We start from the raw sequence: 17,529 nt of genomic DNA on the forward strand, positions 1-17,529 counted from the left end.
AAATAGAAGTCACGTCAAACAAAATTACATTAGTGGCCACCCTATGAAACATTACCAGGAGTGATCATCTCAGTGGATCAGGCAGGGTGGTCATCAGTAATGTGAAAAAAGGCTTTATCAATTTGAACTGCCTCTACATGGTTAAGGCAAGACAGCCATAGCTGGGACCAAGGAAAAAATATCAGTAATCTCTCCAGTGACTCATGATTTATCGCTCAATTGTCAGCTTTAAATATATCAAATATGTTTTGAAAACTTACCATTTTTCTCCAAACATCAGGTTATGAATTCTGAAAAAAACACACAATTTTGTCCTAAATACACACTTTTCAAATGTCAATGCATTTGTAGATTAAACCGAGCAGACCCTTTTGATTTACTAGGTTGGTCTGCACACAAGAGAGCTACTCACGAGCAAATGGAGAGCCACCAGTAGCTCACAAGCTATGCGTTGGAGACGCCTGGTTTACAGCATGTGCCCTTACAAGGGGCTCAGCATCCTCTTTCGGTACCCGCCAAGCAGCACCAACCTCCCTCCTCTTGCCCTCAGGATGCCCTTTTAAAGACCAATCTGTTGCCTCATAGTTTGCACTAACACTTTGGGATCTTTTTTCTCTTTTTTTGAAGCAATGTTGTTTTTTGCATAGTTTGTGTGCGTCTCCTTCACGTTACCGATCGTGGGTGGTGCAATTATGATGATGACTGTTTTGATTAATAATTAGTTGTTATACGTTTTGCACCCCCACTTATTAGGCTCTCGTCTGCACCGGCACTTTGGCTTGTTGTGTTAAAGTGACATGACATTGGAACCACTGTCTTAGTTCTTTGTGCTGTTTTAATGTATGTGTTTTTCTCTGGATGCAGTATTTGTGCTGTTTTATTTTACATGTTTTTTTTCTATGTGCAGTGTCACATGTTTTTTATCGTTGGAAAATTGTATTGGTTTTAATTAACCGTAACCAATAAGGACATTTTTATCATAAATTGATACTATTCTTCTAAAACTTTCCAAAATAGTTGTTTGACCTATTGAAACCGTTTAGATACTTCCCTCTGGGCCCTGCTCATTTGGATGACAGTCTTTACAGCTTTGAAGCCAGTTGATTGTACTAGTCCTCTCTACCCCAAATTCTTCATAAAGTATGTGGAATAAATGCTAGCTTGCCACTACTGGTTCATTCTTAGCAGTCCATGATTAAGCTGTCCTCTTGCTGTCCAAGCCATCAGCACTGTGAAAAATAAACAAGCATTTGCAATGCAATGGGCCTCGCATTTGCTTGAGTTAGAGCTATTAGCGTTATAAATTCCTAACTGGACTTTTCTTTCCACATAAATTGAAAAGGAAAAGGAAATCAGTTCACATTAGCAAGCCAATTCAAAGCGCCATGGCCGCCATGAGCATGAGCGCGAAGGAGAAACACAAAAAGAAAAAGAAGTTCGCTTGCAGTCAAACGTATCGACCATCATGCAATTATCAATGTAAGAGGGGCAGTCTGCCAGGCGGAAACAAAACCGCCCCAAGGAGGGACAAACGTAAAGCATTTACCAATGATGATAAAGGATTTTTGAAAGGCAGACCCACGAACGAGTGATAGTGATGGGCGTGCGGTGGGCGTGGTTAAAAGCCCACAATACTAACAACAGGTCAAACCGCTTGTGCACTCGACCTAAACAGCGAGCCCTGTGCACTAGTGCAAATGTTCTTGCTGACACTGACGACCCTTTACCCAGGTAGCTGTTGCATTCCCTGTTGCACGAAGTCCCAGCGCTTTACTATCCACAGTTGGAAAGTGACCACACAGCTGGTGAGCGGTGCTATTGCACCTCCCCTGGTGAAACTTACGGCTTAGAGGACTAATGGTGAAGAAAGGGTTCCTTGTAGCCTGAAGTCCTGTCCACCTCGGAAGGGACATCTGGCTGCAGGGAATGGTTAAGTGAACTGAGCCTTCACCTCTGATGAAGTCAGAAACATTTTCCCATCTTTGTGGAGACTAAAATTGCCCAACTTTACAGGTAAAGTTTCAGTTTCACCCCACCCCTATTTTTCCCTGTTCTGCACCTCTTCATAAGTGCAACTGAAGTACAGCAGTGGAGAATGGTTGGAAATGTGTAAACTTACACAAAACTCACTAAAAAATTCTCATGAGACATTTCTCAAAACTCACTGAAAATGCGTGCAAAATTTTGAAAAAATGGTTTTGGACAAATGTTCCCAGTTCACTCCCAGCCCGATTCTAGGCGTGCCCAGATACCCTCCCCGGGCGCAGAGAGGGTTCACGCAGAGTGTGCCCACATCCGCACATGTGATTCTGGGACACTTCACACATTTAGTCCAGCTTCGTCTACTATTGTCTCGCGCACTCGCCTGCTGCACACCAGGGGGTGTAGGAGGAACGGAGGTCCCAGTCATCTAAACACATCTGGCTTGTTCTTCACTGAACTGATGCGTGCTTTCAATATTTTAATATAAATGCCATATTTTGTAATCTTTCTGTTACTGTGTTTTCCTGTGTATTCCCAACACGACAGTCTCCATCTGCCTGTCTGGAAAGGAGCCACCAATCTGCTGTGCTTGTCCACGCCCCAGCACACCTCGGGGGGGGGGGGATCTCGTGGTGTCACGCATTGGGGGTCTCTGGGGCATGGGCTGATACCTTACTGTAGGCATGATGTGGTTTTTGGTATGGAAGCGATTCCCCTAGCATGACAGCTATCCAGAGTATGAGAATTCTTCCCGTAGTCCCACTACATACACATTATTACATACATTTATTCAAAGTGGCCACGTGAGAGAATGTTGCCTACAGGAATGACGCAAAGGTTTTCAGCTTAGAATTTTGGGCCAGATGTATCAAGCTTTCTTGCATTCACAAATGGTGCGAATCGCAAAAGTCGGCCGGTTGCAAATGCAAAAATGCCTTTCACAATGTATGAAAGGTATTTGCAGTGCAAATTTAAGGAATCGCAAAAATAACGATTCCTTAAAATTGCGACCCCATTTAGGGAATCGCAAATTGTGATTTTCTAAATAGGAAATCACAAATAGGAAATTCCTATTTGCGATTTCCAAAGCACATGCATCAATCATTTCCTAAATGCGAATTGGGCATTTAGGAAATGCAAATGCCACAAACTCAAGTTTGTTGGTAAGCATGTACACATTTTTTTAAATGACATGTAGCGCACACATGCCCCTAGGGCATGTGTGTGCTTCACATGTCCGTAAATATTTTTTTGGGGTGCATCAGAGGGGGCCTTAGGCCCCCAGCACTCTGGGGTTTGCATTAACTAATTTGTGAATTCCTAACTGGAATTGGCAAATTGGAAATGCAAAACCATTCGCACCTATGGGCCCACAGGCCCATAGGGAACAATGGAGTCACATTCTCGAATTGCGATTCGGTAATAGCGATTGCGAATTTAAAAAAAAATCGCTATTACCGAATCGCAAATTTCATGCATCCCATTTTGCATTTCTTAAATAGGGATTTCTTAAAATTCGCTATTTAAGAAATGCAAAACGGATCTTCGATACATCTGCCCCTTTGTCTCAAGTTCTTTGCAGTAAGTTGGAGCTCCCACTAGGTGGTGACCTAGGGGTGCAGCCTCACCTCACCTTCCGTCTCCCGTGCTGCAGGCAAACTGATAAGTTTACAAATTTTGCAATTTTGTGAAGTACAAAATTTATTAACCTTGCGCCAGCCCGCTGGTAGGATTTTATTCTGCAGCCCGCATCACAGAAACCTTGCGCTGGAGAAAAAAAGCATTTTTTGCCTCTTGTGTAAAAGGAAAGTGGACAAACAGTGTTTGCACCGGGGCAAACACAAACAAGCACATTTCATGCTATTTTGCTGAGTTCTTACAATAAACAGATGAAATACATTTTCCACTTTTCAATAGTAAATTATGTAACTAAGTTTGAGGTGAAATCCATATTTATTACATAAGTAGCAAAACAGACCAAAATCAGTTCGTTTTTCAGGAGTTGTCCATAAACGTTTTGGTTGTTGAGATTTCTAATAAACACAAACAATGATTTATAAACAAATGTGTGTAATACGTTTTTGCCAATTGTTCCACAATCTATTTTCTCTTTTCTGCTCTGGTGCAAAATGTTTGTGATATGATCAGAGGGAATTACTGGTGCTATTTTGTGTGGCGCAAGCAAGAAAATAGCACCATGGGCCAGATGTATCAAGCGTTTTTGCATTCTCGAACGGTGCGATCGGCCGTTTTCGAATGTAAAAATGCCATTATGTATGAAAGGCATTCGCTGTGCAATTTGAAGGAATCACTAAAATAGTGATTCCTTAAAATTGTGATTCTCTAAATAAGAAACCACAAATAAGGAATCCTTATTTGCGATTTCTTATGCACATGTATCAAGCTTTTCCATAATGCGAATTAGGCATTAAGGAATCGCAATTACCACCAAGGAGAACTTGGTGGTAACCATGTGCAAATTTGAAAAATTCATTAAAAATGCATTTTTTGAATTGACATGTAACACACACTTGTCCCTTTGCATGTGTGCACCTTACATGTCCTGATTTTTTTTTGGGGTGCAGCAGAGGGGGCCTTAGGCCCCCAGCACCTTGGGGTTTTGCATTTCCTAAATTGAGAATTCCAGTTAGGAATTCGCAATTTGGGAAATGCAAAAAAATCGCAAATATGGGCCTACAGGCCCATAGATACGAATGGGCTCAAAATCGATATTTGCGATTCGGTAATAGCATTTGCGATTTTTTAAAAATCGCTATTACCGAATCGCAAATATGATACATGCCAATCGCAAATATGATACATGCCATTTTGCCAATCAGAAATAGCGATTTCTTAAAAATTGCTATTAGAGAATCGCAAAGTGGATATTCAAGGGAGAACATGCCAATAAAATCCCAATAACTCGCTTGAAATGGTGTTCTCAGTACCAGTAACTGTTTAGTAGCATCCTCAGAACATTCCATAATCAGAGAGCAAAATGGAAATATACAAAGCCCTAACTTTATGGGTGAAAGTTAAGGGAAATGCTAAAGATTGAGAATTCAAGACTAAACCCAGGAAATGCATTTGAGGTTAATGTGGTTCCCTCTTCATCTCCACTGCCCTCTTCCGCTCAGCTTAAAATGTGATGAATACCACCACATTCGACAAAGCGTCTTGTAGTCTGATATTAGTAAGTTGGCACAAGTTTGCCTACTTGTGCCAAGATGTTTTGAATGTAGTTAGGCCTGCTATGGTGGGCACACCTCTGCTAGATGCAGTGCATTCCTGATTCATCCCAGCCTTGGAGGGAATCATCCAGGTGGGAATTGTGGGAAGACATGTTGGATCGGATGGATGCAGCAGTCACATGACCTTGAAACTAGCGTCACTTCAAGGGGGAGAGGACAATCTGCAGTGAAACCCATGCTGGGTAATCATATCCCAGAATCTAATGCTTCACTTTTTCAGACTCCTGCTTGTGTACCATTCTACTATAATTCCTTTTCTGAAAATAGGTTTCCAGTGGATACTTGCTCCCACAGATTCCTTAATGAACCCTGTGCGCCAGGCAATAGACTGGATCAGGAACATTTCAAGGCCATTCCTCGTCATTTGGGCAACATGATGTCCGTCTATATTATGACTGGCGTCGGCAGATGCTGCCGGAGGCGACGTGCACAAACCATGTACAGCGCATGGATTTTGCTAAAGTCGGTTCCTTTTTTCTATATCTTCATAGGTGCAAGATCCAGAGCTTTTGTTGGATTTTTTTACCCAAAGTTTTCCATGTTTTGCCAGTATTTTTAATATTTTGAAGAGATGTCTCCTTAGAAGTCAGCCAGTTTTAAACCCTGTTCTACTTACCCCAGACCGGTCTCGGAGTTGCACCAGGGGTGATGCTTTGCTTGGGTCCTCAATAGAAAGCAAGATCACTTGGCCTCTGCCTTTTGATTAACCCGAAAGGAAAAGTCAGAGAGGCTACATTATTGATAGCATCTTTAAAAGTGTGGTTGATGACTCCCCACCGAAGCTTAGCTCTCAACCAAGGCTGAGAAGCAAGTCTCAAACCAAACCTTCATGGCGGCCTCTGTCTCATCACCATTAAAACATAAGAAGAAGCTTTAAAATTCTCCTTCGAGATATGGTAAGAAACAAAAGTGTTCCAAAAACAGATTTAATTCTTTTTGAAGCATACCCAATGCTCCCATACCCTTCCATTCAAAGAAATGTGATAGTGAGGCAAACAAGGAAGTGATGTATGCTATCTTTGCTGAGCCACGGTAATGGCTGGTAAGACCATCGTGACTTTGACTCCGGTCGAATCCGTAACAGTGTTGTCGGCTTTGGTTATTGCTCTTATGTAATTATGGATCCATCATGAAACAGTTTGTGGCGCCGCTCCCTTAGAATGTTCTTTGATCACTGTCCTCAAAACTTCTGACAACTTTAAGGTGACAAAAGTGCTGAATGTAACATTGTTAGAGATGCTGCCATCAGCTCCATCATCATCACTTAGGACTGTAGGCATTTTGTAGGCAGCTAAACTAAAAGTGCTCATTTTTTTCAACTGATTGTATTTCCTGCCATTTGCCATGTTACTGAAATGCATCCTTTGCAAGGTGTAGAGAGATTTTGATCAGATTCAGGATTTGTCCAAATGCCTCATGCAATTACTCGCACACAGGCTGATGAGTGTGAAGGAGAAAATCTTCTTCCTCCTTTGGATAGGAACTCTCTATTATTACCAGATCTTCAGCACTTGAGTGCATTGAATGCTTTTCAAGAAGACTTGCCGGTGGTAGATAGGGTTTACACAGTGGACCGTGGTAAGTTTTCAAGTGTAATCCGCAAAGCTGCTGACCCTTTTCCATTCTGATCCATATAACTGAGGCAAAAAAGTCATTATTCACAGAGAGTTTGTCTTGGAAACAAGCCAGTGGAGGTTTGGTTTAATTTAATGAAGACCTGATAGACTAGGTGTCTCCGTTTGGGAAACGTTTCATTCTACACCTCTGGTTTCTTAGAACTTTTGAGAAATGACTAACCAACTCCTTTGGATCCCCCATATATCAGCTTCTTTCCCACTCCAGAGATGTTGGTGCAGATATACTGAGCTGCAACACAGAGATTTGCTGTTCCATTGATATCACCAGATAGAATCTAAACATTTAGATCATCTGACCAGGTCAATTCTCGCTTCTGTAGTGCGGCACCTAAGGCTAATAAAGCTAGCATATTATTTGAATGTATTGTGGGAATGGCATGTGGAGTTACTAGCCACCTTCCATGAGGTATGATCACATCATTTTCTGATTTGAGGCAAAGAGGGGTTGATGCTAAGCATGCTATGCAAGTTGATATGGATTCTGTTATTAAGTGGCATTCATGGAAGAGGATGACTTGTTTCTCAGGAGATGCCCAGGCCAATCTTTTCCACACACCCCTGCTTGGATTGAGGTGACTTGCCGAGAGAGCTGATAGCTCCAAGGAGGGTTAGACAGAGTAAAACACAGAGCTGTAAGCTTAGCTTGGCCTACCAGGAGATTTAATCGCCAATACAGAAAGGAAAGAGGCTTAGGCGAGCAACAAATGCAAACTTAATGACAAAAGCAGGACATGTCCTATAGGCAGTGTAGTGGGAGAGGTCAGGCGTAAGCAATCTCAAACTCCTGCAGCTTCTTCTCCTGTCCTAAGAAACACCATTTGGGATCTTCCTTTTAAAATGGCAGTAAAAAACTTTGAATTAATGGGTGTGTCACTTGATTCGCACTTTATGAGAACACCACCAGCATTTCTTCCTACACCACCAAACAAACATCTTGATGAAAGAGATTTTCTTCTTCTTAACCAAGGGTGCATTTGAGATAGTTACTTTGAGTTAGAGGGGCAGGGATGGTACTCCAAGTATGTTGTTTCTAAAAATGAGTAGGTCTCTGGCAAATTTTGGATCTCAGATTCCTAAAGACCTTGCCGTAGAAGAAGTTACAAATGACAACGCTCTCATGTTTTTGCTGCCTTTTTTTTGCAAAACTGGTTGGTGTTGCTTGATTTACAGGGCACTCCCTTTCATCCTCCAGTATGTCCTCAGCACAGTCGGTATCAATTTTTGTTGGAGACCTAGGTTTGCAGTACAACATTTCCTTCCATTTGGGCTCATGGCAGCGTCTGTGTTATTCATGAAAGACTTAGCTGTGGTGGCAGTTTAACTTTATAGGCAGTCCATCTATGTGTATCTGTGTTTAGATGATTAGCCCCTGTAGGAGAATTCTCATGAAGCTCTGTTAAGAGTTTTAGACATTACAACTTTGACTTTGCATGATTTGAGGTTCTCAGTAAATTGGGAAAGTTGTGATTGGTCCAAACTCAGAACTCAAATGCTCTCAAAGTTTTTCTTCATCATGTCCAGGGCAAGCAAGTACAGATTGTGACCGGCAGAAGAGGCAGCTAGATAAAGAGTGGGTAGACCAAATTTTCTCAGGATATATTGGACATACAGTTATCATACCACCTATATCATGCATTCCATTGATTTAATCAATACTTCAAAAAAATCATAGTTCACTAATCGAAGGTCTTCTTAGTGACTGCAGATTACTCTAGGAGGCCTTGGCATCCTGATCTGCTGCAGCTAACACAGCATGCTCAGTGAAGTCTTTCACTTAAGGAGGAATTGATGTCCTAGAGGAGTCATCCATTTCAGATGAATCTAACATCTTTCAACCTTCATGCTTGACTCTTAAATGGTGGACTTCAGATAATTTTAATTAGGATGAGGAATTGAGTGATACTTTACTGGCTGCTAAATATCCTTCAGTGATGGCAGTTTGTTCATGTAGGTGGTATCATTTTTAGTGTAAACACAAATCCTTTGCTGCCTTAGAAGATAATATTAATATCACAGATCTCTTTTTAAGATGCCTTTAGAAGTCGGGATCCTACAAGTTCTTCAGCACACCTATCCTCCTTCTTCTTTCATTGTTTGTCAGTGGGGTCTTAGCCTGGCATTGACATTTCTAATGGCGAAGGCATTTGAACCTCTACTTTCAGTTGTGTTCAAAATTCTTACTTGAAAGACTGCCTTTCTTTTAGCAGTAACATCTCCTAGACACATCAGTGAACTTTATCATTTTCCCCACATTTCAATATCTTCTCTCTAGGAGGTGTAACTTTGAGGGCTAAGTATTTTTTTCTGCCTAAGGTTGCATCAGATTTTAAATGTCCTAAGTGATAGTTTAATCTTCTTTCTTTCCATTTCCTCATTATTTGAATGAGGAAGAACATTTGCACTATCTGAACCCTAATAGGGCCTCGTGGCATTACATTAAATGGGCTAAGGACTGTAGGGGAGGTGATAATTTGTTTATATGCTTTTCTGGTGCACAGAGATGAGTAAATCAATCAGAAAGCAGAACATGTCTCTGTGGATCTCATTAGCAGCTGCTCATTGACAGGAGCTGTCTATAAAGCAGTGCCTGATGTGATCATCATTCCATTCGTTTGCTAAGCATTGCTACATTTCTTCTGATGAGAGTAAACATTCCCAACTTGGTAGAGCAGTCCTTCATTCTTTTTTGCTTTGAGATGGGGATCATTGAGCAGCCTACTCAATACTGCTTTGTGAGGGTTCACTTAAAGAATCCGTGGAGTGCACAGAAGCCATTAGAAGAACAAGTTACCTAATGTTCTTCCTGATGGACAAGAGTTCTCATATGAATTTTATCAAAGATGTGTAATTTGTTCTGTTATTACTTTGGAGCGGGACCACGTGAAGTTCAGACCCTAGAAATTATATGAATTGCAAAAGTGCTAATTAAGTGCTTAGCCTCAGCCATACATTCACTGCATAAGAACACTCTCCAGAAGAACTGATGGATGAAAATAAAAGTACTTTTAAAAGTTTGTGGCATTCACAAGGGAACCAAACACAACTGAGTCTGTGTCGGTGTGAATTTAATAAGCAGGCGACAATGGGCAGACTGGATGGACATGTGTGGTGTTTGGCTGCTGTCAAATTTAAACTTTAACATTTTGTTTCAGCTGCTGTTGGTTAAGTGGTACTCCCAGTGCCTCATGTGTCCTCTGTTACCTTCACAGGGATTAAGAACGCTGACAGTCAAGAGCTCATCAGGGTGGCGTCCACCCCATCCGACGAATACTTCTTTTACGTCACCGACTTCAAGATCCTAGGGACGCTCTTGCCGCTGGTGTCTCGAAGGGTGTGCACGAGCACTGGAGGGGTCCTGGTAACCGAAGGCAGTAAGCAATGACCAACCATCTTTAGGGTCCACGTCTGTAATAGAGGATAGATAACACAGAAGCAGAACTTTATGACATAGGCTAATGTTTAAATTGTATTATGTTCACTTATTTAGCACATCTGCAACACATTCACCACATGGCTTTTCTCGCTGTGCTAAAGATTTTTACAGAGTTAGTAGAGACGTGAGCACTGGGGTATAGTTCCCTTGGTTTACAATGTTTAGGACAGTGGGGTTGGTCTAAAAATGATGTGTTTGGGTCATAGAGGTAGGATGCAGTGGTTAAATGTGGCTGCTGGAAACTTGGAAGGTGGGAAGCGAAAAGAGCGGAAGGCAAAGAGACAAGTTACATTGTTGCTGCCTAATGAAAGGGGGAAGAAGGTTTGACATTTTTAGAGAGTTAAAGAGGCAGATGGCAACAACTCACAAATGATGACCTTCGTAGGAGGTGACTTTGTATTTCAAGACTGGTAGTGACATGAAGCTAATGGCTCGCATTGCGTGTTTCTTTACACGGTGGGATCAGTGTAGTGGACATAATTGCACACTTCATTGTCTCCTACGAGCGACGGATCAATACAAAATGGACTAAAAACATAGTGGACTATGGATTCCAATAATCACATAAGCAGCAAGTGCAGTTCCAAATGTACAGTCTCCTTTCGGAAACGCAGATAACATTGCCTCAGAGCTTCACCCGGGTAGATCTGTTGTGGATTATATGTGTCTTTAGACCCGGATTAGATGTGGAGTTAGATGTGGTGAGAGGCAGGTTAAATGCTCATTTGATGTAGATGGGACGTGTATTACACGTTGGTGAGGTGTGGATTAAGAACAGATTAGAAGCATATTGGATGTGGATGTGAATGGGGTGTGATTAGATGCAAATTAGAAGTAGATTAGATGCAGAATAGACACTAGTTATGAATCGATTATATGTGGATGAGGTCTGGATTAAATGCTGATTAGATGTGGGTTAGATGTGGATTAGATACAGGTTAGATATGGTTAAAATGTTCATTAGATGTAGGCTTGAGCAATAGATTAGATGTGGATGAGGTGTGGATTAAAAAATGATTAGATGTCGGTTAGACGTGAATTAGATGTAGATTAGTTGCAGGTTAAATATGGTTAAACTGTTCATTAGATGTAGGTTTGAGCTACAGATTATATGTGGATGAGGTGTGGATTTAACGCTGATTAGATGTCGGTTAAACATGGATTAAATACAGGTTAGATACAGTTAAAGTGTTAATTAGATGTAGCCTTGAGCAATAGATTAGATGTGGATGAGGTGTGGATTAAATGTTGACTAGATGTTGGTTAGAAGTGAACTGGATGTGGATTAGATGCAGGTTAAATATGGGTAAAGTGTTCATTAGATGTCGGCTTGAGCTATAAATTAGATGTGTTTGCTGCGTAGACGAGTTGCAGATTAGGTGCAGATGAGAAGTAGACTAGATTTGGATGAAGTGTGGGTCAAATGTTGATTTGATGCAGATTAGAAGTGGTATTGATGATGTGGCTGTCATGTGGAATAAATGCAGATTAGGAATTGATTGGATGTGGACGAGTTGTATGGATGAGCGGGATTAGATATAAATTACATGCAGATGAGAATTACATTAGATGTGGATGAGGTATTGATTACATCAAATGCAGTTCATAATCATATTAGGTGTGTTAGAAGTATGGATTAAATGCAGATTAGAAAGAGGTAAGTAGTGGATTAGATGTGGTTAAACTAAAGATTAGATGTTGATTGAGTAGAATGACCTTAGATGGTTCATTAGCCCCCTGGGTACAGACTTTCTGTAAAACTGGCTAAAGTCTGAGCCCAAAAGAAATCACCCTTTTTGTTACCTTTCGGAAAGCAAACATTGTATACGATACTCCTATACTATTTATATATTCATTATTCATAGGACATTAGTTTGAATGACTGGTCTTCCAGGGATTACCTAGTAGTTATAACCAATTTTACTGTTGTACTTCTTTCTTAATAAGTAACTCTGCAGTTCTAGCTGAACTCCTTAAGAAGACTCTTTTTCGGCTGTTCAGATGCATATGTCCCAGTCTTCCTGTGACATCCTTTTGAAATACACCATAAAAAAAGAGAACTGTATGCCCAAGTACTGCTATTCTACAAATTAGGCCTAGTAAGTGATTTTATAGATTATTTACTATAAATTCGTAAATTTAGTATGCATGCATTTCTGAAGAGGAGTGTTCCAATATTTCATGTTCAACCATAATATTCTGAGACATTGTGTTCTATGTGGAAACTATGGGCTACTCTCCCAGGCCTATGACTACTTCTAGCTGGTCTTGGAAACACCCAATCCCCTGGATTTCTTTTACCCTTGCTACCACACTGACCAGTCCAGCCTGACTCCTTGGCCATCTTTATGGCTCTGGTTCCACCTGGATGTCTCTAAGCCATGATATTGTGTCAGGAACACTTCATTTTGATTTTGTTCCTTAGTTTTAGATTTACCGCCACTATGATCTTATAACAGTGGGTTTAGTGTAGGAATATGAAAAGTGGGTTTAAAAAGCCAAATTTCAAATATAACTTCACAGAACATGATTAACAGCGAGAATATGTAAAATCTAGCAGATGTCATCAGTGTTCACAGACAATGGGACCTACATTAATAAAGGCATATACAAACTGTAGTCAAAGTTTAACCAGGAAGGGATGTTCCCAGATATGTGAAGTGTGACATGTCAAGTTGGAGTTATGCATGTATTTTAATAACTAATCTTCTCCATACCCCACACTAATTTACCTAGTCACCAGTAAGAAAAATGTTAAGTGTTTGTCAGCCTGAGTGAAAGTAAAGTGCAGAGGACCTGTATATCTGTTGGCATGTAGTATGGGCTGTGGAAGAAAGAGGGCTAAGTGTGACACTTGGTAGGGCTTCTGAGCACCATGTTGGAAGAGCGCTGCATACCATTTCACATATGGTATCCATGTTGTGTTCACTCTGTTTTAGGTACTTACATAGGACCCACGAACCTGGTAATCTCCGAGCCGACAACAGAGTCTTTGAGGGTTCGCTGGACGGCAGCGAGTGGCCCGCTGACGGGGTACAGAGTGCAGTACGTCCCACTGACAGCTGTGGGGCAGCAGATCACTGCTGAGCTGCAGGAGGTAGGTGCACTTCGTTTAAACATGCCTCTGTGAACAGTGATGCATTTTGTGTTTGGAGCTTATTTCAAGTGGATGTCCTGTGGCAGTACACCAGAACAGGGCCACTGGAACTATATGACTCTGCGGCCGCTGCTTTTTCCACATAATCATGGATTTGTACCCTTTTCCACACAATCCATCAACTGCTGCGTAATCTGCAAATTTGTAGCAAAAAATGGATCAAAAGTTACTAAAAACGTGGTGACACGTTCATGCACAGTGGAAGGTTCTTTGAAATGGTTAACTGGTCATCTTTCCGTTGCTTGTTTCTGTTTTTGGCTGTTAAATTGCCACTAATGAGCTGAACTCTTTTGCCTAGACAGTTTTATCATGTGTAGAAATGACAAAATAATGAAGTAATACTATAAAAAAAAAGCACCGAATTATGTAGCTAGATTTTTCTTGCTGCATAAATTAGTCAACCGTGCTCCATAATTTGGTGCTCCACTACCACATAATTCCAGTGGCCCTGGCCATAGCCATCTTTAACAAAACTGCATGGACATGTGTGTGCACACAACACAACACAAACTATAACACTCAGGGTCTGATGTATGAAGGCTTTTGTGACCAAACAACCCAATATCACAATGTATCGGAGGTGCCTTGCAAGTCACAAATGTATTTAGATTCGCAACATAAACTGTACCTCTCATGATTTGTTAGAAAAAGGGGGGCTTAAGGTACGTCTTTCCATCCAGGCAATTCGGAAAGGAATGTATCAATTGCTTGTGACCTCATCAATGGTTTGTGACCTAAATTAAGGTTGCTAAGCATTAACTGGATACCGACAGTGCTTAATTTGTGCTTGTTGTTTCCAGTGTGGGGCACCTGCACTTATTTTTGAGGGCCGGCACTTCTTTTTCTGCCTCAATCATTTACTGCGAGCAAAAGACACACATGGGAAAGACGGAGGAAGAGAAGAATGAAAAAGCATCACAGAGATAGAAAATAGAAAGCTGCAAGAGTGAGCTGAAGGGGCAGGGAATGGCTGTAAGTGGATTAAAGTGGCCTGAGATGGCTTTAGGATTACAGTGCCTCAGTATTCTGTGCTCACACATTTAATTGCAGCAGCTGCATGTTTAAGAGGAGGGTTTTGGTTTTTATTTACAAATTAAGCACTGGATACCGACATCTGACGGGGGCGGTATTCATTTGCATAATGAAAGCTATCCATCAGGTGCATCTTCCGCCCTGTGAATTTGGGCAGTGGGCAGAGCATACGACAGTCCAGAGCAGGGTCAGATTGGCCTATAGGGCAATCAGGCAGTGCCCGTTGGGCTGGTCTGACAGGTCAGTGTGTGGATCGTTTTTGTGGCTCTTTGTGGGCCTGTTTTATGGTCTGCTAGCCCAGTTTTTACTGTTGATTACCCTGATATTAAAACAAGCATTGCATTCAACAAGCTCAAATCCAGGCAGTTTTATGCCTTGCAAAAAATTTATTAAACGAGAAAACAATGGTTCCTATTTGTTTGCCACTTGTCGACAACGTTTCGAACCTCTACTAAGTATGGGGTCTCATCAGGACCATTCAATAATCGGGATACCTGATTGAAACCAAAGAAAAATCTCAATAGTACACTCCACCATATGTGCGCAACATGCGCAAAAATTAGTACTCCTGTAGGGGGCCCTCTATGGAACCCCTATATGCACCATTGCTAATCTGCAATAATTGCCAAGATCCATGTGCTCCAAAAATGAAAGGGACTTCACAATCAAAGAGCACAGGATAGAAAAATTCAAGTGAACACTTCAAAAAGAGCTGGTTAGCACAATCCAGCCTCACCATGTCATAGCAGAATAGAATTGCAAAAAAATATACAACATGTCTTTAGGAGTTAAAAACTGCCCCAATTTGCAAACAGAGGCCCCTTTTTTAGGTATCAAATTCACTAACAGGGCCAATTAATTTTGATGCACTGGCCTAATATCTGTCCCAGTCCAGCCCTAGACCAGGGGGCCGCTCCATGGGGCCTCAAATGCCTCTTGCTTGATTTCAATGTTTGTTTTTGTGGTTGGTCCCAGCATTCTGTATGAATGTAGGGATGGTGGTCCGCTATCCATCGTAGGCCTCACCGCACAGTAGAATGTGAAAACTGGATCTTACCTCCTTAGTATTAATGGATCCGGATTCTGGGAGAGCAACGGAATGGCAATTTTTGCATTCTTGTGGAATACTAAATCTGTAGTAGCGCAAAAATATTCTCAGTTGGCAAACCAGTCGTTGTGCAAAATTGGCACGCATGATTTGGTCAGTGCTTTTAGCCTCACCAGTTATGCAGCTGGAGCATCGCGGACATGTGGCCTAGAAGAAGTTTCCATAACTGTACTTGGGTTGTTTGAGTCTCATGTCATTGGTTACAACAACCTGCCGGCCCGCATGTGGTCTGGACTCCACGTCCTCTAGCTGTTTTCTCACTTACGATTTCTATCTCACATGAAAAGCATCAAATTTCTGCGATGCGGAAATGTGCATTTTGAGTATGAAGATGCAAAATTGAAAAAAGTGACACTTTATGAAGTTTGCAACACTTGAAAAATGTGCAAAACTTTGCATCTGGATGGAATTTTGCACAAGAAATGCTTTATTAGAAAAAAAAATCCTACGAAAGCTTTTTTTGTCACGGAATTTTCCAGGAATAACAGTGTGGTTTCAGGGTTTGTTTGCCTTCAAATACTACTTTGCAACATTTTCCCAGCACTTTAGAAAAATGTTTCACACTCCCTGAAGTCTGTAAACGAAAACTATTGCAACATTGCACACCGTATTCACTGCCATCAATGTAATTTGACTTGTGTCATTCCCTGCGATTAATCTGAAAAAAGAAAGAAGGTGCATAGGCCCAAAGATTTTTAGGTCTTGCCTGCCGACAGCGCATACACTGTTGCTGTGAAATATATTGTTTACTTCAAGGGACCTGGGGCCCGGCCATTACTTACCATTCGTTGGCTTTATTGTCACTCTTTTAATGCTGTCCCCTAATTGGTCAGCACTTCCAGGAAAGTATCAAGTACTGATTGATTTAGTTTGATTAGTGTCCTTCCGCTGTCCATCCAGTTCATGCTGTTGATTCAAGTGCTATTTTTTTCTTCTTCCTGTCTGTGTTGTTTCTTCCCCTGCCACCCACCACTCATTGTGTGTGTTGCTTCTTCCTCTCCCACCTCTTAGCCTTGTACCCTTGTCCGTGTTTTTTCGTACCTTCCCATCCCAACCCTTGTCCAGGTTGCTTCTTTCCTTCTACCCCCACATTTCTGTTGTCCATGTTGCCCATTAACACCCTCCCTCCCGATGCCTGTGGTGCCCACCACCACCCGCCATAAAAAAAACCTCTATGATGCAGTCAGCACTGTCCGTATCTTGGCACTTTTTTCCTTACTTTACTTTCAGCCATGCTGTACGGCCATGCTACTGTAAAACATGGCTAAAAGACAACGCCAAAGCCAATAGCTTTTGAATAGACGAAACCCAGTGGCTTTGCCAATGCTTGTTTTAGAAGCCCATCACTGGTGCTGGAGGTCAGGGTTGCTGAATTCCAAGGCTGCCAGTTTTGAGGCACCTTCTGCCTCTTTTATCCGCTATCCAAAACGTCCTGTGCCTTTATCTCACTCTTGAGGGTTATTACTCATCCCTGCTTTCTCCCTTTGCCACTATTTATGTTTCTGTTCCTCCTCCTTACTCCCATGTCTTCCTTTATCTCTCTTGCTGGGTGGCAAAGTCTATTGATGGAAAACAATTCCCCAAAATTAATAACTTTTCCCTCCATCTGCACCAATTAAGTAGTGTACATTCCGAACCGACATCCAACATTTGTTAATTAGGTCGAGCGTGCAAACGCTTTGACCTCTTGTAAGTATTGTGGTCTTTTAACCACCCCTACCGCACGCCCATCACTTTCACTCGTTCATGGGCCTACCTTTCAAAAACTCTTTATTATCATTAGTAAATGCTTTACGTTTGCTCCTCCACGGGGCGGTTTTGTTACCGCCTTGGACACCGTCCCTGTAACACGGATAATTGCACGATGGTCGATATGTTTGACAGCGAGCGAACTTCTTTTTCTTTTTGTGTCTCTCCTTCGCGCTCAT

At 41.6% G+C, this 17,529-nt stretch overlaps 1 protein-coding gene across 1 annotated transcript in view; it reads left to right on the top strand.

Annotated features, from left to right (window-relative positions):
- COL7A1 (collagen type VII alpha 1 chain) overlaps nucleotides 1-17,529 on the top strand; it is a 618,941-nt gene that overhangs the window by 152,468 nt on the left and 448,944 nt on the right. Inside the window, exons 6-7 of the mRNA XM_069207404.1 lie at nucleotides 10,081-10,242; nucleotides 13,244-13,401. Of these exons, the coding sequence (XP_069063505.1) occupies nucleotides 10,081-10,242; nucleotides 13,244-13,401 (320 nt within the window). The remainder of the gene's footprint in view (nucleotides 1-10,080; nucleotides 10,243-13,243; nucleotides 13,402-17,529) is intronic.

The sequence above is a fragment of the Pleurodeles waltl genome, chromosome 9 (genome assembly GCF_031143425.1).
Source record: "Pleurodeles waltl isolate 20211129_DDA chromosome 9, aPleWal1.hap1.20221129, whole genome shotgun sequence".
In the NCBI taxonomy this organism is placed as follows: Eukaryota; Metazoa; Chordata; class Amphibia; order Caudata; family Salamandridae; genus Pleurodeles; species Pleurodeles waltl.